A 20,059-nucleotide genomic window follows, 5' to 3' on the forward strand; every position below is an offset into this window, starting at 1 on the left:
ATTTACCTTTTTTTTTTTTTTTTTTTTTTGGTACCAGAGATTTAGGGTTCAAAGACTCCAAACTGCTATTATTCTACAACTCCAAACATGCATGTTGCATGTTTTGTTCAAACACTTAATGTTGCTTTATCAAAAGAAATTGATAAAAACAAATAAGTTGTTGTTTCTATCAATTGAAACTTAAATGCATGTTGTATGTTTTGTTAAAACACTCATTAATATCTTATCTAAAATGCATATGTTGCATGTTTTGTTAAAACATTTATTCCTATTTTATCTAAAGAAATAGATAATAATAAATAAGTTGTTGTTTCTATCAGCTAAAACTTAAATGCATGTGGCTTGTTTTGGTAAAAACACATTTTATCTAAAGAAAAATTGATAAGCCACTTGGCTCAACCATGACTTCTAAGCCCAATTTTTATTACACACACACACACACACACACACACACACACACACACATATATATATATATGATTTTTGTACATATCAAATAAGTATTTGCGTGATCAAATAAGATTGCGTCCATTTGCATTGTAAAAGGGCTAAATTAGGTTTTTCCTCTCTTGGGATCAAGAATAAGAGCCCACATGTCAAATTAAATTTCTTTAAATCATGTGTGTCTTTGGGTCCTAGTTAGTTTAATTGGTAAAGTCTCCAATGGTTGAATAAGAGATCTGGGGTTCAATCCCGACTTACACCAAAAACTGATTGGTATCTTGGCCTGATAATAAAGAGCTATTATCAGAAGCGGATGTCATAAGTTGAAACTCTATCTAAAAAAAAAGTCTCTTACTTTTCTCTTTTCTTTCCTTTCTAGGCTCACTAACACTTTGAATCAAGTCATCTTTTTCTTTCTATTATCTTTTTTTGTTTTTTTTTTTAAATTAATATTAGCTAGTTTATTTTGTAAAAAATATTTTCCTTTAAAAGAAACTTGTAAACAATTAAATTAGAACATTTTCATGGTTTCCACTTTCCCATTAGCTCAAGTTAAAGGTGTTATTGCGAGGAAGAAGGTGTTATTGTTGTGAAAGGTAAGGTGGAGAGTAGATTAAAATGTTTATTTATATATGTTTGAAGAGAAAAAAAAATAATATTATATATATATATATGTATATATTAAAGAAATAAATAAATAGTCTTGCATTTGCATAATAAGTTATTTAAAATAGAAAAGGTAGAGTTTCAATTTAGTAAAACTCGGAATGAGAAGTAGATTCATTGGATTAATTGAGGTAAGTTGTGTGGCTCAAAGAAGAAAGGAGGAATGGGCTTTTGAGATATCCACGCTTTTGACCAAACAAGCGTGATGGCTTATTAAGCAGACACTTTCACTATTCTACTGGGTGTATAAGGCAAGGTACTTCCTCCATTGCTCTTTTATGGAGGCTAAGCTAGGCTCGAATCCATCTTTTGTTTGGGGGAGCCTGTTGCAAGCTCATGACGTGATTATGGAATGTTGGGAAATTTAGACCCTGGTTGATATAATTAACAAGTTTTAAACCCAAGTTGTTAATTAGATTTATTATGAATAAACCTTGTTAAAACAAACTAACATCAATATCATGTCAATATCATGCATGGCGGAATAGTAAATAAAACAAGATATGATGACCTAGGAAAACTAATGAAACAAATTAGTTTCACAGTAAAAAACCTAGAGGGAATCCTTCCCAAAAAGCAATCCACTATAGTAAAGAGAAGTTTCAGATCTAGTATAAAACTTTTGTCCCTAGACTCTACAATCCCCGTAGATGAACTTACAGCAGAAACCTTCTATCGTTTCAGAATCTCTGAACTCTTCAATATATGAACGCCACTATTTTGCACGAATCCTAGTACGTGACTAACCAATGATGCACGGATCCCAGTACGTGACTAACTCCACCAACTTGAAGAAGATGTTGGCTGCAAAGTTCTTCACTTCATCAACAATGAAGATCAAGAAGTACTTGGTTACAAAACCCTAAGGCACAAAAGACGCAGTAACTTCTTACAAAGAGAATAAGGCACTCGGTCACTTTTTTCATATGTTCTCTATGTGCATATCCTCTGTGACGGCCTTTAAAAGAAGCCTTATATATGTCTAAGGTTGTGAGAAAAAAAACCCTACACAAATATTTCAGCATGGGTTGAAAATCAGATCTAGAAATTCTGATCTTGTAAGTCTCGATAGATTCTTGATCTGTCGAGATTCTGTCGAGCTTTGTTCACTAGATCTTAATAGTTATGTTTCTGTCGAGCTTTTATCGAGAATCTGTCCAGATTCTGTTTAGCTTCTATCCAGCTTTAATAAACAATTTTTCTTTACTTGTTTTTTGGTCTAATCTTTATGGCTTTAACACTTAACTTAAACAACATGTTTCTTGAAGTCTTAACCCATCCTAAATCTACCCAATTACAAGTAAAGTTCATTTTGTCAAAGGATTAGCCAATTTACATAACATATGTTCTAACAAGTTCCACATATGCCCTAACATGGAAGGGTCCATATGGGAGTGGGCGATGGGAGATCCATTAGTATCAACTCTCATAAGTGGCTACCACACCCCCCCACGTTTTCGTGATGGGGCAGACAAAGATTTGAGAGTCTACAACTTGATCAGCCAGGTGACCCATCAGTGGGATTGAAGCATCCTCACTGCCACCTTCACTCAAGCCACAGTGGAAGATATTTTGAGGATTAAGGTGGGCACATTGAACACAAGAGATAAGTTGACGTGGAAGGAAAATAAGCCCCAGGAGTTTACGATGAAGACTGCATATCAAATGGCTCACCGGCTCAGCCATCCTCCCTCTGAGGGGCACTCCTTCGCTGCATAAGATTTGAGCCTGTTGAAGAGATTATGGTCCCTAAATGTCCCTCTGAAGGTTCGAACATTTATGTGGAGAGCTTGCTGCAATGTTGTAGCTACTGTTAGAGATATATATTAGACATATATTAGCCTAATGTAATAGGCCCAAGCCCAGTCCTACTTATACCATATATCTCTAACACCTACAAAATCCAACCTTGCTTGGCGGAAAGTGCAGATTGACCCTAAGTGCTTCTTTTGTAGCCAACAGGATGAAACAACAAAGCATATTCTATGGGAGTGCCCGTTTGCCCGTAACGTCTGGGCTTTGGTTCGGGGTAAGCTGCAAAAGAGCAGTTCCTTGGCCAAGAATTTCTTCATGCTTGCACGTCATATGATATAGAGGCTTGACAGAAAGGAACTCGAGCTGTGGGCTATAACGTTGTGGTCTTTGTGGAACTCTCATAGCCGCTTCCAGTTTAAGCATGTTCAAACCCATCCGAATGAGATTTTTAAGCAAGCAGACTCCTTGCTCAAAGAATATCAGAGACTTGCCAAGTCCCTCCCCCACAGATGAAATATATGTTTACGAATATACCCTGTTTTGTTTTGTTTTTGTTTTGTTTTTTTTTTTTTTTTTAAGTTTCGGTGCTTCTGGAGTAATAGGTCCATTGTTCTTTGGGCCAATTTCAGTACTGTAAAACTCCTGGGCCAGGCTTTCTTTTGTATTTTCTTTTGATTAATATACTTCTATCATTATTTCAGTCAAAAAACTCCTTTGGAGCTAGTGTGAATGCTATTAAACCAATGAATAGTTATATCTCTCCAAGAGAATAACAATAACTATTCCTTAATATATGTAGAATAATATTAAGAATTAATATATCTCAATAAATACAAACCCCTCTTTGCATATAATTATAAAAATAAAAAATCCTTAAAAGATAACATCTCATTTATTAATCTTCTCTAAATGTATATATATGAGATTGTGATACAAAATTAACCAATTGTCAAATACGTGCATAGGATTTTATTCCAATTCATTTACTGTACCAAACTTGCTCTTATTCACGAGCAACTACAAGTACTTGTTTTCCAACATTGCGGCCACTAAAGAGTCTTAGGAAAGCAGCTGCACCATTCTCAAGGCCTTCAGCTAAGTCTTCCACATATACTATCTTTGATTCTCTAATGTATGGCAATATGTGGTCTAAGACCTTGGGATAGAGGTGATAGTATTCAATAGCTGAAAATCCTTCCATACGAATTCGCTTGTATATGATAAACATCAAATTTTTAATCCCTTCAGGCTCATCAAGATTGTAGGTTGAGGTCATTCCACATCCAGCTATGCGCCCGTGGTCTCTCATGTTTAGAAGAACTGCATCAAGCATTTTCCCTCCTACGTTGTCAAAGTAAATGTCAATACCATTCGGGAAATACCTGCCATGCCAAAATAAAAACCAATAGTAACGTGTATTGTATTAATAAATAAAAATTTAGATAACATAATTTGTGAAAATGACTTCTGAGAAGATAATTTTTTTTTAGTATCAAACAACTATGATTTTATATAGTTTAACCCTATTTTGTAACATTAAAGAGAAAAATTAGAATATATATATATATATATATATATCATGTAGAAAAAAGTGAGCTTTAAAAGCTTATGGTGACATGTTAGATTGGTACCACGTGTGACACACGGTAGCAAATACCGACCTTTTCAAAGCAGCATTCAAATCATGCTCCTCTTTATAATTGAAAGCCTCATCGAACCCAAACTTGTTCTTCAATAAATCAACCTGATTGAAGACAATAAATAAGTATTCATTTAACAGAGGTTATGTATGCAATTAGCACCATCTCTCCTTTACCAAGAAACAAAAAGGGAAAGTAATTATTTCATATGTGCACTATTTCCAGAACATCACTATAGACATGACATGGTATTTCATACCACTTGCTTTCAAAGAGAGAATTAGATATGAAAAGTTAGATGGTGATTACACAAAGTCGATAAATAGTCAGAAATTCAAAAAGTTCTAAATTCTCATAATGTTAGTTCAATAGATAAATGAAAAATAATAAAAGTATTACAAGTTTCAATACTTGATGACTAGTGTAAATGGTTTCAAAAAACAATTATTAAAAAGTAAAAAGACAAATTAAAATGGTGATACATTAGTACTCAAGTTAAATTGTCACTGTCACGTCAATTTTCAACTATAGTTTGCTTTGAATTTGTAAACTAATATATCTCAATTTATAATGTTCTTATAATAAAATTCTAATACCTTGACATCACTTGTTATTTATTACACATGTATATGCCATGAATAATTTAAAAGCATACAGTGGTCAAAGGGAAAGCAATCGATCAGTACTAATTTCCAGGAAGCTACGAAACAAAAAATTCCCTAGAAATTATATAACTAAAGGAATTATCCTGATATTGCTTCTTCTTTTTTTGTTTTCTTTTTTTTTTTGAGGAATTAGGATTTTAGAATTAATTAATCACTAAAAATATATATGCCAATATTGTTATAAAAAATAAAAACAAAACAAAAAGGATGAGATATTTAATTTCTAAAAACACAAAAGAAATATAGAAAAAAAAAATATATATATATATATATATAATTGAAACATGAGATTGCATAGTTTATTTTATGTTATCTATACAATATAATAAGTTACTAGATCTTTTTTAATTAAAAAAAAAAAAAAAAGAGTTAGTAGACCTTTCGTTGACTTCCTGCACTTCCAACCACATAGCAACCCGTCAACTTTGCGAATTGTCCAACGAGCTGACCAACTGCGCCGGAAGCAGATGAAACGAAGACATATTCTCCTTTCTTAGGAGAACAAATTTCGTAGAAACCAGCATATGCTGTTATACCAGGATAACCTATATATGAACACATTCAAAATATGGAGGGGAACCCCAAAAAAAAAAAAAAAAAAAAAAAAAAAATCAACATGAATCTTATTTGTCAATCGTTTTTATATTATATGAAAAAAAAATATATTATCTTCAGATTAAAGAAAAAGAAAAAGAAAAATATAATATGGATAAGATTTTATTTCTTATATTTAAGGGTGTATATATGGTTCAGATATATCTTATATTTATAATATTTAATCTAAATCTTGATCATTAGGATCCTTAATTCAAAAAGTATCCTCCTGATAAGTACAAGTGACAGTAAAAATACAAGCACATATGAAGATCTGAAAAGTGAAAACCACTCACTAAAGAAAAAGGAGCACTCGCAATTATAAAAGCTGCCAAAATAACAATTTGTTATCTCACCAAATTATGGAATATTGTGGAAGATTTTGTAGCCATAGTTGATTGGATAAGTTAAATATATATTGTGAGAGGCAAAATTAATGACCATCAAACCAAATAACTGACCAAGAATTCCAGTGTAATAGGAAAGTGGTACATCTGTATGGTGAATTTTGGTAAGGTTAGGTTCCTCGACTAGGCTGTACTCTTCCCATACTGCTGGTCCCCAAACAAAGTCACCTTCTTTGTAGTCTGGATGCCTGGAATCCAAAACCTTAGCCACTCCATGCCCAGATAATGCCTGCATGTTTGCACCAATTCATAATCGCTAGCTCAAAACTCAAAACTTATTACCAATCAATTTGCATTAATAGTTTTTATTGATCAATATATATATATAGAGAGTATATATAGAGAGTCACAAAACAATTCACAAAAAATAATTCACAATTGTCGATGAGTCAAATTGTGATAGGCCCAAGTAAGAACAAATTAAAACTTACTAATTCAACCATTGTAAAAATTGTTGTGTATTACTGTATATGTGTACACGAAAATAGAGGCTTACCGAGCCAGGGGTACAGGAAGTGAAGATCGAATCTTCAGCTCTATTCATGCGAATCCGCATAAAAGGATCGCATGATAAGTAGAGGTTCTTCAACAGAACTGCTTTCGATCCATTTGGGATCTCCAATTTGATAGTACTAGTTTTCATGTACATGTCTGATTCTTTGGGAGAACCGGTGACATAGTCCCTCAATATCAACTGCTTGTTGCTCACTTCCTTTCCAACACTAGCAGCCATTGCCTCTATATCTCTGTGTGTTTGTGTTTCGATATTTTTTTTTTCTCTCTGAAATGGTTGTGTAATGGTGGTGAAAGACTGAAATTTGTGAACAGAAGTCCTATTTGTAGTACACATATTCTTAATGTTTTATTCTGTATGAGTGCGTTTTTTAATTAAAACTAAATGTTTATGTCATTGTGTCACATAAGTCACTGCCTTATTGATGGTTTGAAAGAAAAAATATATATGAAAAACATCATTGATGATGGTTGGCGCTATACTTTTTGAAGCGGAAAATGTCATTGTAACATGACTAGGTAAATAACATGACTATGTATAGCGCCAACCATTGATGATGGTTGGCGCTATACTTAGTTGACCAATCATATTTCTTTATATAACATGACTAGGAAAATAAATAAAGGGAAATGTTAACCAATGTCTTTAGAATATTAGTTTAGAAACTATTTTTAGTAATATTTTATTGAGAGAATAATAAAATAATAAATGTTGTAAATAGCTTTTTATATTTTTCCATGAAAGTAATGTCAAAACTTTTCGATTATAGTTTATTAATGATTTTCATAAGAGCATCCGTTAACATGACCCATAAATAAATGATTATAATATATTAAATGTTATGGGTTCTAATAATAGTAATATGTTAGTAGGATTGGAGTATAATAAATACCAATATTCTTAAGGTATTTGTTATTTTAAAAAAGTTTTGAATCATGATTTGGACAAGTGGCGCAAAATTAGATAACAATTAGAATTTATAGTGAATTCTAATTGTGTTTCAACTTTAATATAATATATATATTATACAACTAATACAAAATTTGGCATATGCATTAATAATGTAGATAACATGCAATCCAATACAGGTATTCAAAATATTAATTTAATAAAAAGTTATTACATATATAACATTAGTTAAAGTTAGATGAGTTGTAACATGATTATGACTCAATTAAAAAAAAAATTATCCAAATGACTATCATTTTTTTTAGTAAACAGTAATACTTATTAGAATGCACACGAAAATAGTAATACTAGTATTTTAAATCAGGTTTATAATACATTATATAATCAGAGTATTATTTTTAATTGTGTTTTTTCCTTCTCAAATTTGGGCATGGAAGCTATTCCTACTAGTATAGAGTTTGAGAAATAGTAGGGTGATGAAAATAGAGACATTCTAATAATAACTTTGGAGTTTAACTAGTTCACACCTCTAATTATTTCTGATAAATACATCCATGCTTTAAATCCCCATATCGTAGGAAAATGTATTTGATATCAAATTATATTATATTACCGGTATCAAAATCCAATAAGTATGAAACAAAATTCTTTTTTCTTAAGCCTTAACCATGGAATCATGAAAATAAAAACCCACATATGAAAACGAGTCTCACATTTATTGGAGGGAGTATTAAACATTGTTGACTTTGATCTTCTGGATATACTCAATAATTTCCTGAAGATTACATATATGATGAGGTAAGATCTGGCGGTGGCGGCACTGGCGGCTGTACCAATCGTTTTTCCGTCTAATGGCGACTGTATCATTTCCTGGTATTGGTCGGAAAAGAGATAATGAGCTAATGGCGGCTGTATCATTTCCTGGTATTGGTCGGCAAAGAGATAATGAGCTAATGGCGGCTGTATCATTTCCTGGTATTCTAATGGCGTTTTCGTAAATGTCTTGTTATTGAAAATGTTATCTGATCCTTATCAGACTATCAGTAAGATAATGAGCTTATTTTCAAAAAAAAGATAATGATCAATATATATATATATATATATATATATATATTTAGGGTGTTTAGTATACTGCCTCTATTAACTATCCCCTCCCCTTTAACCCAGAGGTACCATTAGACCATTTGAGTGGTTATCGATAATCAGCTAAAGTTAACTAGTGTGCAACCTCAGTACTTAACATTGAATAAATCTTCCTTATTGGTTTGATAGGTACTCCTAAAGTATAGAGAATGATACTCCCTCAGTATGGAGGATGGTGCACCCTCCTCTCACCAGGGATAGACCCAGGTGGGGGTCCGAGTCCCCCCTCGGTCTAAATTTTTTTTTTTTTTTAAGTTATTAGATATTTTATTTTGTAGTTGGACTCCCTTACAAAACCTTAAAACTCCCCTTCTCCTCAATAAGCCTAGTTAACATCATCAAAATAGCAACTATCAAACCTAAAAACTTAACAAAAACAATAAAAACATTCACAATGGTGATTGTATTTTAGCCACACCAAAAAAAAAAAAAAAAAACTATTTTACCACCAAAGAATCAAAAAATCATATGTTATTGGAGAAGCCAAAGTTAAATTTTTTGCAACTACAGTAAACTGGTATAAATACCAGTTGACTGTAGCAAGTTATTAAAAATAAAATACAATATTTTATTAAGATTATATCTCTTCCTTCAATTAAAAAACTCAAATTCTAACTCTTCCTTTATTATTTTAATGAGTTGTTTATATTATTTTAAATGAAGTAATAAATAAAATAAAATAAAATAAATTTCTAGTCAACACTTGAACTCGCGTGGATCACGTCTAGAAAAATAGAAGCAGGGTGGCAGGCAATGACACAAAAAGTACGCCGCGGCAGAAAAATATGGGTACGTATATTTCTAGACAAACCTGTTACAATAAGACACGCGGAAATTAAAAATATATATTTTGTTTTTGTTTTTTTCTTTGTTGGTAATCGCATCTTATTATATTTAGAAACAACATATTTGAGCATTTATAATTTTTTAATACTATATGAACACTGATTTTGAGTTTTTTTTTTTCTTTACACTTCGGCTCCCGCTAGCTTAAAATCCTAGGTTTGTTCCTACCTCACATTTATGGTGGGGTTCACTATGAATGTGAGAGGAGGGGAGCATCATTTCTCCATGCTCTAGGAATACCTAAGAATTCCCCCCCCCCCCCCCTCACACACACACACACACACACACACACACACACACACACACACACACACATATATATCCTTACTTAATTTTCAATACTCACAGAAAGTCTATTTAGTAAGCCTAACACCGTAGTGCTCAATGCATGGACACAAATCACAAACCTAACCCAAAAAAAAAAAAAAAAAAAAAAAAAAAAAAAGGGAGTAGTGGATCACTCAATGAAATAGATAAGAAAAGCAGATGAAAAGAATTCAAGTTTTAAGCTATTTCTTAAATAAAATGACAAAAAAAAAAAAAAAAGACACTAAAATTTATTAATAACTCACCAGGAACCAACCCCACTTCTCTTAAAATATCACCATACACCCTTGGTATAATGGTCACTCCACAAGTTTAAGTGCTTGTGAGGTGTGGGGGGTAAGGGCTGGGATTCAAGTTTTTAGGAGGGAACTTCACACATATATATATTTAGATTAGGTTAGAGTAGAATTTCAATCTTATATAAAAAAAAATTTATATGCAACAACAATGGCTCCATAACTGTAATCGCTAGGTGATTTCTAGTTCCCCCAAGGTTGACACCATATAATTCGAGGTTAAGGCAATAAATATAAATGGGGTCTTTAATATTTAAATATCAATTAAACAAATTTAATTCATACTAATCAAATGAAGGTTAATTTAAATGAATTCATTTGTGAGCTTTATATGCATAAATTTGTAATATTTTTAGCATTATTCTACAATTTTGTGCCTTTATATAAAGGAGTAAAGCCATTAAAATTTTCATTAAAAAAAAAAACCATTAAAAAATGTGGGCTTTGGGTCAAGGCCTTGAACTGGCACATCCCTTCTCTTATTGTGTTCCTAGAATATCTATACACTGCGTACAATTCTATCATCCCGCTTTGACACGAAAGCACTTGGAAAATTTTTTTTTACAATCAAACCGTCAATTTTGAACAATTTAATGCTATTTGGAGAGTCTCGTACAAAAAGAACATTATGCATAGAAGTTAGGGCCCGTTTGGTACGTGTGTTTAAATAATAGTTTTCAGTTTTTTTTTTAGAAATACGTATGGGTAAAAAGTATGTAAAAATACAAGTAATATTGTTTAAAAACTGAAAACATGTGTTTAAAATTAGGTATCAAACAGCCCCTAGAACTTCACATTAAATATTCTTATTAAACTATATCTGATTGTCACTATATCCAAGTTTCTTTCTTGATGAATAGTAGTCAAATTTGTAGCTCATTACAAACCTGATAACGATCACTATCTTGCCTATAATAAATTGTTTCTCTCTTTTATTATTTGTAGTGCAACAGGCTATAAAAAAAAAAAAAAAAAAAAGAGAGAGGGAAAGGTTTTAGCAATGGCAGGTGATGGTGAAGAAGTGAGAAACAAACAAGTGCTAGCTAGAGACTACATAGATGGAAATCCCAATGAAACAGACATGTACTTTGGCACAAGTAGCATAAGCTTGAAGGTGCCAGAGGGTTCAAAAGAAGTGTTGGTGAGGAACCTTTACTTGTCCTGTGATCCTTACATGCAAGGCATTAAGGCTAAAATCCCAGATCGCCTTTTTTATTCCTTTGCACCCCATTCAATAAGTTCATGCTCATAGTTCACTGACTCACTCTCTTTCTCTTGCATATATGCTATATAACTCTCTTGCTTGCTGTGACAATGGATACACCTTTAAATTTGCTGTATTTAATAACCATGAAATGGTTCAATTTGAAATAAAGAGAATTGTTATTATAGTTTTTGTTTTCACAAATGAACCTATTTTTTTGGTGAAACATGTAGCCAATAGTTGGGTATGGAGTGGCTAAAGTTTTGGAATCTAGGCACCCGGACTTCAAGAAAGGAGATCTCATTTAGGGGTAACCAAATGGGAAGAATACAACCTCATCACAATGACTGAAAGCCTCTTTAAAATCCAGCACACTAATGTGCCCCTTTCCTACTATACTGGACTTCTTGGTAAGTAATTTGCTCATCAATTGGGAAAAAAGTTTATAAGATGGATTTGATTTTCAAGAAAAATAAAGAAACAAAATAAAAAGGATTTTACTTCATAATCTTTTATGTGATTGGAATATACAACTCGTGGAACTCTGGATTAAAGATGAATTTGATACTTTGCAGTGTAATTATACTACATAATCTTTCTTGTTCATGTCACTCTTTTATGTCCTCTACACCATCTCCTTCTCTACATACTAGCAACTATAGATATTTTCTTTTAAAAAAAAAAAAACATTGACATAGTAAATGCTCCATCTAATTGGATTTACTTTTGCACATAGGTATGCCTGGTATGACTGCTTATGCTGGTTTCTATGAACTTTGCTCACCAAAGAAAGGAGAATATGTTTTTGTCTCATTAGCATTTGGTGCAGTTGGCCAACTAGTTGGGGAATTGGCCAAATTGATGGGTTGTTATGTTGTTGGAAGTGCTGGAAGCAAAGAAAAGGTACATCAACCTTAATTGGAATCTTCTTTAAAATATTTGAAGGAGAAAAGTACTAGGTATGCATTGTTCTGACAGTGCTACCAACAATATTGTTTTTATTCAATAATTCAATTAGATATTTGTGACAACAATAACATACACGTAAGTTGATCTTCTGATTATATCATCACCTTTTACTAACATCCATTTTGAATGAATTTGAAACAATAGTATATATTTTGTTCTTAATTCGAACTGATTTTGCAGGTTTGATCTCCTTTTTTCCTCCTTGAATGAGCTGTTATTTGTTTGTCTCTGGTTAGACCTTTAAAGTATTTTAACACAAATTTGCATAATATTCTGAAATCTTATTCAAATTCTCCTAGTCCTCACCCTGTTGTATGATTTTATTATTTGGACCAAAATTTTAAGCTGCTATGCATGCTTAATCTCTGTTTTAAAGCAGGGGAGATAGAAACATGATCTTTTTTTTTAAATGAAATTTCAACACTTGTCCTGCTTTTATCTGAACAAGGTTGATATACTTAAGAGCAAGTTCGGATTCAACGAGGCTTTCAATTATAAGGAAGAGCATGACTTGGATGCAGCTCTAAAAAGGTCAGTGGAAAATTTGCTTATAAATAATCTAAAAGAAATTAATGAGGCAAAATTTCTTATTATTAGCTGTGAGGCAAAATTGCACTGCGTTCACTAATTTATTCATGGTGACTGCAAATTGCATAACATTAAAGAATAAACTTTGGCAGAAACTATATCTCAACAGCAATATCAAGGCCTAATTGTTAATTACAACTGCAAGAGCAACTTTTATAAAAAATTGAGAGGCACTGACTTTTTTTTTGGTAATAATGTTAGGTGTTTTCCTGAAGGCATTGACATTTACTTTGATAATGTCGGAGGCAAAATGCTTGATGCAGTTCTCCTTAACATGAGATTCCATGGTCACATTGCAGTAGCTGGAATGATCTCACAATACAATCTTGATCAACCTGAAGGCATAAGAAATTTATTATCTTTGGTATATAAGAGGTTTCGTATAGAAGGATTTACAGTGTATGATTACTACCACCTCTTTCCCAACTTCTTAGACCTTGTGCTACCTTACATTAGAGAAGGAAAGATAGCATATGTTGAAGACACAGCCGAAGGCCTTGAAAATGGCCCTTCAACTATTGTAGGAATTTTTAGTGGCCAAAATGTAGGAAAGCAAGTAGTTGTAGTTGCTCGGGAGTGATCATTTTACCTCCTTTAGCATATGTATTTTACACTTTTTTTTTCTTTTTTCTGTGTAATACTTATACAGCACCATATATAATGTTTCTCCCCATTACCATGGTGAAAGCCATTGCTGCTTGACAGCCATGGTAACTAGGTAAGTAAATGTAAGGTTGAATTTATTCAACCATCTAATTGGCTTTATTCCGTGCCAAATTTGCTTGTATTTCAACATTTAGTAACCCTGTATTTAGGTGGGCTTGTTGTAAGGGTAGTGAGTGAGATAGAGTGAAGTTTGCTCAAGAGTGTGCAAGAAAACAGAGACTCGCAGCTTGGCCTCGCGGGTGACTCGCGGCTGCAAGCCACCAGACGCAGCACACGTGCCAAGCATGCCGGAATGTGAACAGTCATGCTAGCTGGAGCACTACAGGACAAAACAGGACAACTGGCCATACGGTTATCTCGCGACTGGATCTCGCGACTTAATCAAGTCGCGAGGTCAAGCCGCGAGCCACCCCTGTTTTGTAAAACCTGACGTTTCACATTCCTCTCTCACTCCAGTATAAATACCCCTTTTACCCACAAATATAAGAGAGCTTCCAGAGAGAATTTTGAGAGAGAAACCCTAGAGTAAAACAAGATTGATTCATGTACAATCTTTACATAAGTGCCTCTTCAAATTCCTCAACTCTCTTCCTCTCCATTGCCAAACCCTTGAGAGGCTTTTTACCAAAACCTTGTTCTCACCATATCCATTACTGTGAGAGGGTTGTTTGGTGTTCTGGGAAGCAGTTAGGAAGGAACCAATTTTCATTAGTTGATACTATGGTCTAGTAGCGGAATCCGGGAAGTTAGAAAAGAAAAAGGTTCGGCGCAACCTCGTTGGAGCAAGAAGCTTTGGAGGGCTTAGATGCACTGGGTTGATTAGGCTTGGAGGGTCTATTGTTGTCCATGTATCCCAACTACATTTTCTAGTGGATTGTTTACCGCTTGGAGGGCGGCGGAGAGGTTTTACGCCGAGGGCTTTGGTTTCCTCTTCGATAACACATCGCGTGTTGTCTTTGTGTTTGCATCTTCCTTCCCTTTTATCTTTGCCTTTTTATTATCTGCTGTGGGTTGTGATTTTAATTTGGCTTAGATAGTTTATCCAATTCTATATTATAGCTTATGTTCATTTTCCGCATACTAGTTGTTTGACATAATGCTTGAATTGGTTAAGTTGTAAATTGGGGGTCTAAACGTTCAAAGTTGTTTATACACATATTTGAACTTTCAGTAAATTCTCAGGGTTCAATATATTATGGGCTGTTTCAATAAGGAATGCTTGTCCATTTGTGTAAACATTAAGAAGATAATTGGCAAATAAACAAAAAAAATTGTGACTGCTAAAATAATTATTAGTGTTTTGGCACGGAATTGGGTCTTGATTTGAGCCACATGCTTATAGTATGAATGTTTCTATGCATAGTGACTAACATCAAGGGTGGCATTTGTCTATTTGTTACTATTTCTCAAATTTAAGTGTTTACATTAATTAACAAGGGCGTTATAAACCTTTGTTTCAAGGGTCATATGGAGTGCTACAACCACTTTTTTTTCCCAAACAATTATGAAGCATCAACGTTTCTGCAGAGTCAACATAACTCTAATAAAACATTCTTTTACTTTTGAGAAATAATTATGAAAAGCATTTTGGTCCTCAAGGGGTTGCCATAAGCTTGGTGACATTGAACATAATAGCTCCATAGCATTTTTAGCACTTGGCAATAAACAACTCGGTTATGTAGAGGGGTTGGATTGGTACTTGGTAGAGAGTCTCTTCTCCCATCTGTGCTGTTCTATATTTACTATGAAAAATGCTACTATACTATATAAGTCTATAATGTGTTTTGCCCCGACATTTCTTAACTACTAGTGATAAGGAATAAGGGAAGATAGAGAATAAGGGAACGAAAATGAAGTCAAAGTATGCCATTTTATTCAGATGGAAATTGAATTAAATGATGATTCCACTTGGGTTCACATTTTCTTTCTTCAATTAATTAAGCTGACCCCAAAATATTGGGATTAAGGCTTTGTTTATTGTAATTGTCCTTTGCAATTAGTTAAGGTCCTTTGCACATTTGAGTGAATTATAGATCCTTTCAAAACCCTTTCACCAAGTTCTAGAAGCATACAATATGAACAGAGGAGTCCTTATTCAGTTGCCTAAATCGTGGAAGTAAAAAAGGTTTAATAATCGTTTCATAAGTCTATCTTTCAAAAACATACAAACTTGTAACTTAAATTCAAATGAAGGTATCGAGGGGTGACTTTGAACGCAGTTAAACATATTGAAAAAATTATTTCCTCTATTGCATATGGTTAAAAATTGTTTAGGGAATCAAAAAGTTCTTCTTAAGGGATATTATTTAATACATTAGTTTTAAAAATAAATGGCTATAAATTTTCTAAACTATTCCTATTAATTTAAACTTAAATAAAACATATGAAACAGGAATTGACCTTGAAATAGAGGTAAAGAAAAGCCTAAGTAATGAAAGAAAAAAAAAATTAAATGGTAGTTATTAACTTCTTAAAAAAGACAATATTTTGAGGTATGTGATTGTGATGTGGTGCATTGAAGAAGTCTGATATGCATCCATCCAACACATAGATACATGAGTATGTTATTAAATCAAGCTTAGCACAAAGATTAGAGTTGTCACTTGATTTAGTTCTAAGAATGGCATGACCTCTATGAAGAGATCTAATTTGTATAAGCAGAAAAAGAAGTTTTGGCATTAGACACCAAACATTGCCTAATCCAAAGGTCAGGCTTTGTTGGAAAAACAGTCAATTAATATAACAAACAACAAATTTATTTCATTTTCCCCTCTTTGTGCAAATTAAATGGGTATTTCAAATAAATTAGATAAGCACAATAACCAATATATAAATATAAAAATCTCAGTAGCAAGCCACAATCAAGACCCCGAATTTTTACATGGAAAACCCTTCAATGAAAAGGGAAAAACCAGAAAATCGGTTTACAACAATCTTCCACTATAGAAAATGGGTTTACAACAATATTCTCAAGAGCAAATGCTAGATGTGGGTTCCTCGGATGTACTGATTTAGAGCCTTTGGCTTTTACACAGCATCCTTTGGAGTCTCACATTGAAAGAATCTTCCCCCACTTTCTGCCTTATAAGCTCTAAAGCGAAGGAGTAGTGTACGACTAGTTATAGCTTCCTTTTATTGTGGGTTCCTCGGATGTACTGATTTAGAGCCTTTGGCTTTTACACAGCAAAAATTATTCATAACGCTATGCATTGAAGTGGATACTTACAGTAACAATAAGAAAAGATCTCACCAACTGGCCAGCATTTGAGAAAACGTAGAGGAACTTCAAGCAACAACACCAGTCAACATGCATGAGGCTTCGTTCGTTAAGAAAAATATACTGAAACTTCATCAAAATCAGGAACTATAACAACCTTCCAATTTTGGCTTGAAAGTAGTTGGTTTTGTAGAAAAAATTTCTGAACTCTTCTTCTCTCTCATACACAGCAACTTTAGTTTTGCAATTTTTTCAACGAAGATAGCACAATTGTAAAGAGTAGATAAGTGTAGAATATTATTAGAAAATATGAAAAAATAAGAAGTGATAATTCAAATGAAATCCTTAAAATAAAAAACAAAAGACTTTCTGAATTTTCTGAGAAATATTTGATGTGCTAATTGAAATTCAACCATCATGAAAGAACCACGATAAAATAGAGCTAAAAGTAGAAGATACACAGAAGCTATGCAGTAAGATATGTTAAATATGAATTAATGGTTTGTCACAAAACTCTTAGGATATCATTAACCAAAGAATATGGTAACATATATACAGCTGAAAAAAAAAAAAAAAAAAAAAAAAAAAAAAAGAAGAAGAAGCAGAGAGGAGAACAAATCATGAACAGTTAGTCAACTTCAAACCAAAACACTAAACAGAAGGAAATAGAGAGAACATACCATTTTTAAATGATTTTGACCTATTTATTACATAGGATGTATCACAGGTTTATCTCAATAAATAGAATATGGGCAATATTAGACCCTTTTGGGCTAAACTACATGACCTCTGATTGGGACAATCAAAGATCACTAGTATTTGTAATTTAGTGACGCAATGAGCCACTTCACCCTAAGCAGATATTGCGACTTCTTGCAAATGTATAGCTCATTAATGAATGATAGGTCCTCAAGTTACTGTACAAGATATTCTCACTATTTGGTTTTATGGAATGGTTATATATTTCTTAAAAAATTAAGTAAAGTTGAATGTGCCTTTATTTTATTTTTTTTACCATCCCAGCCAAAAGAAATTAGGAAAAAAAAAATACTAGAATCAGCAGCTTTAAACCATTTTAGAGATCCCACCAACCAATGTTCATTTGAAAATGTAAATTTTATATTGGCATTCTGCTAGAGGAATGTTGTTTACTGACAATAGTCCAATATTATTACAAGTCCCTATTTAAGAGAGCTCTCCTAATTGATACATTTAGTTGGGTTAAGAGTGTCTCTTTCCATACTTCTCAGTTTTAGTTGTGTGGATAATTAGTCACTGACATCTTTATAGAAATTGCAGGTGGAAAAGATTGATGGCTCCCTTGAGTTTCTTATCCTATCTAAAGACGAATTGTGAGATGGTCAGAAATGAGGTTTTCCATGCATTTTGATTCTGTAATTTTTTTAAAAAGTTTTCCTTTCTTTGTTGAGATTCTTGTGTATTGCAAAAGGCCAAAAGTGGATATTGTGTCTTAATTGAAAAACTGTTCATTGCACTCTACCTCTTTACAAATGTAATGGAGATTAATCTCACCTTTTTATCATTTATAGAAAGAAAATAGGTTATTTCTTGTTTCATCAATTTTTGAATGGGTGTCAAGTGTTTGCTTGACTTCTGAATTAATTAAACGTGTGGGTACTCCTAACCTTTCAACTCTCTGACTTTCCCATAGAGGTTGTTGCTATGATTAAAAAAATTCAGGAGCTGGAACAGCTAGAAAAGCAGTTGATGCGACAAGCATATCAAAGAGGTAGTGTAGAATCAAGGAGGTTCCTCTCACAGCAGATGTGTAAGCACCCTTCCTTGGCTTGGTGCTAAGGTTTAGTTTTCTGCAAGAGTGGAAGATGATGATGTGCATTAAAATCAAGTGGTTCATAATGATAGGAAATCTTAAGAGTTGTTTAGTTGAAGTTTTTATCTATAAACAAACTCATTAGGCTTCTTATGTATATTACATACTTTCAACTACTAGCATAGTGCTTTTAAGAGCTCCTTGAACCATGGATGCGTCTAACTATATTTGGTAGCTGTACTTTGTCAAGGGGTTGTAAATTTCACAAATTATTGGCTAGAGTCTTGTTTTCTTATCATATGGGGTCTTTGGGTTTACAACATAGATTATTATGGGTTTTCTGGGACTTGTTTTTACTACATATATTGCTAATTTAAAGGGATTTAAATGCTATTTTGGAGTGTTTTGTTTCCCACTAGACTGTTAATTTTTACACTAACATAGACTATTAGATAAAAATTGAAAGTTAACACCAAATCAAGGTGTTCATAGGGACTCACGACTAGTGATTCTCTCCCCTCTTTTCTTAGCTCTCTTTCTCTTTTGTAATTAATCTGTTGTTTGAATTTTTTTTTTTTTTTCCAGTTTTCTTCTTCTTGTATTTTCTGGGTTTGCTCTATGTTTTTTCATGCAGAGTAGCCATTCGTATATATAACATTCTTACTTATCAAAAAAAAAAATATATATATATATATATGTATATATGATAGTAAACCTTGAGAAGGTCAATTACACCATATGCACAAAATGACTTTCATATCAAAAAGAGTCAAAACACAATTCAGTGATTTGGCTGTACTCAATCTAACTATATACGTTGTTTTGGCAATATATGAACATATGTGTGGAGTTGACATGCACACCTTTACATAGACTAAAAGTTTTGTTTATGTAGTTATGTACATTGGCTATAAAAAAGTGACTCTGCAAATACATAAACTGAATAAAGTCTTGTAATGCACAAATTACAAAGTAAATTATATATACATATCCCAAATGGTAAAGAGAGCAAACCTGAATTGCCTTGGCATCAGTTGTCATCAAGTTTGCTATTTTCTGTGATGCAATATTCTTGTTAGCTTCAAAAGGTGAAAACCATATATTAATATATTAGAAGTATAACCATCAACAACTTCAGTGTTGTCTAAAACTTTATAAGAACGTGAGTTCAATTGTGCTTGCACTAGTTGAACTGGGGATCACTTAACTCACTAGCCCCTGCATATGATCCACTTAAACTGACTACCCAACCCAAATATGAAAACAAAAATCAACAAGACCTTCTCCCACCCAATTCACACATAAACGTAGCAATCATTAACCAGCCCAAATCAACAAAATCTATTGCCAAATGTCAGAGAGCTTTTAAGCACAAGAAATGATTTTTGTACTGTTGCAGTTTCAGCCCAAGAAATTA

At 32.9% G+C, this 20,059-nt stretch overlaps 2 protein-coding genes and 1 pseudogene across 4 annotated transcripts in view; 2 read left to right on the forward strand and 1 right to left on the reverse strand.

Annotated features, from left to right (window-relative positions):
- LOC126704468 (2-alkenal reductase (NADP(+)-dependent)-like) overlaps positions 1-13,694 on the forward strand; it is a 121,064-nt gene extending 107,370 nt beyond the window's left edge. Inside the window, exon 8 of the mRNA XM_050403508.1 lies at positions 13,557-13,694. The gene's annotated coding sequence lies outside the window, so the exon portion shown is untranslated. The remainder of the gene's footprint in view (positions 1-13,556) is intronic.
- LOC126704463 (2-alkenal reductase (NADP(+)-dependent)-like) lies at positions 3,736-7,021 on the reverse strand. Of its 3 annotated transcripts, none has more exons than XM_050403501.1 (5): positions 6,668-7,020; positions 6,226-6,400; positions 5,549-5,715; positions 4,497-4,609; positions 3,736-4,247 (listed from the first exon to the last, which is right to left on the reverse strand). In XM_050403501.1, exons 1-5 carry the CDS (start codon positions 6,902-6,904, stop codon positions 3,869-3,871), a joined length of 1,071 nt encoding a protein of 356 aa, XP_050259458.1. In that variant the 5' UTR covers positions 6,905-7,020; the 3' UTR covers positions 3,736-3,868. The 3 variants fall into 3 exon arrangements, with proteins under 3 accessions (XP_050259458.1, XP_050259459.1, XP_050259460.1); XM_050403502.1 differs by having other exon boundaries at positions 4,527-4,609; positions 6,668-7,016; XM_050403503.1 differs by having other exon boundaries at positions 4,009-4,206; positions 4,527-4,609; positions 6,668-7,021.
- On the forward strand, positions 11,183-13,694 carry LOC126704473 (2-alkenal reductase (NADP(+)-dependent)-like; annotated as a pseudogene).
- Positions 13,695-20,059: the final 6,365 nt, after the last annotated feature.

This window comes from Quercus robur, chromosome 10, assembly GCF_932294415.1.
Source record: "Quercus robur chromosome 10, dhQueRobu3.1, whole genome shotgun sequence".
NCBI classification, from domain to species: domain Eukaryota; kingdom Viridiplantae; phylum Streptophyta; class Magnoliopsida; order Fagales; family Fagaceae; genus Quercus; species Quercus robur.

Bases quoted from the DNA above. Each gene is read 5' to 3' on its own strand.
- LOC126704463 (XM_050403501.1), bottom strand. From the start codon at position 6,904: ATGGCTGCTAGTGTTGGAAAGGAAGTGAGCAACAAGCAGTTGATATTG. The intron at 5,716-6,225 runs GTCAGTTATTTG...GTTCATATATAG, and splicing joins CTATTACACTGGAATTCTTG to GTTATCCTGGTATAACAGCA. The intron at 4,610-5,548 runs GTCTACTAACTC...GTCTTCAATCAG, and splicing joins GTGCAGGAAGTCAACGAAAG to GTTGATTTATTGAAGAACAA.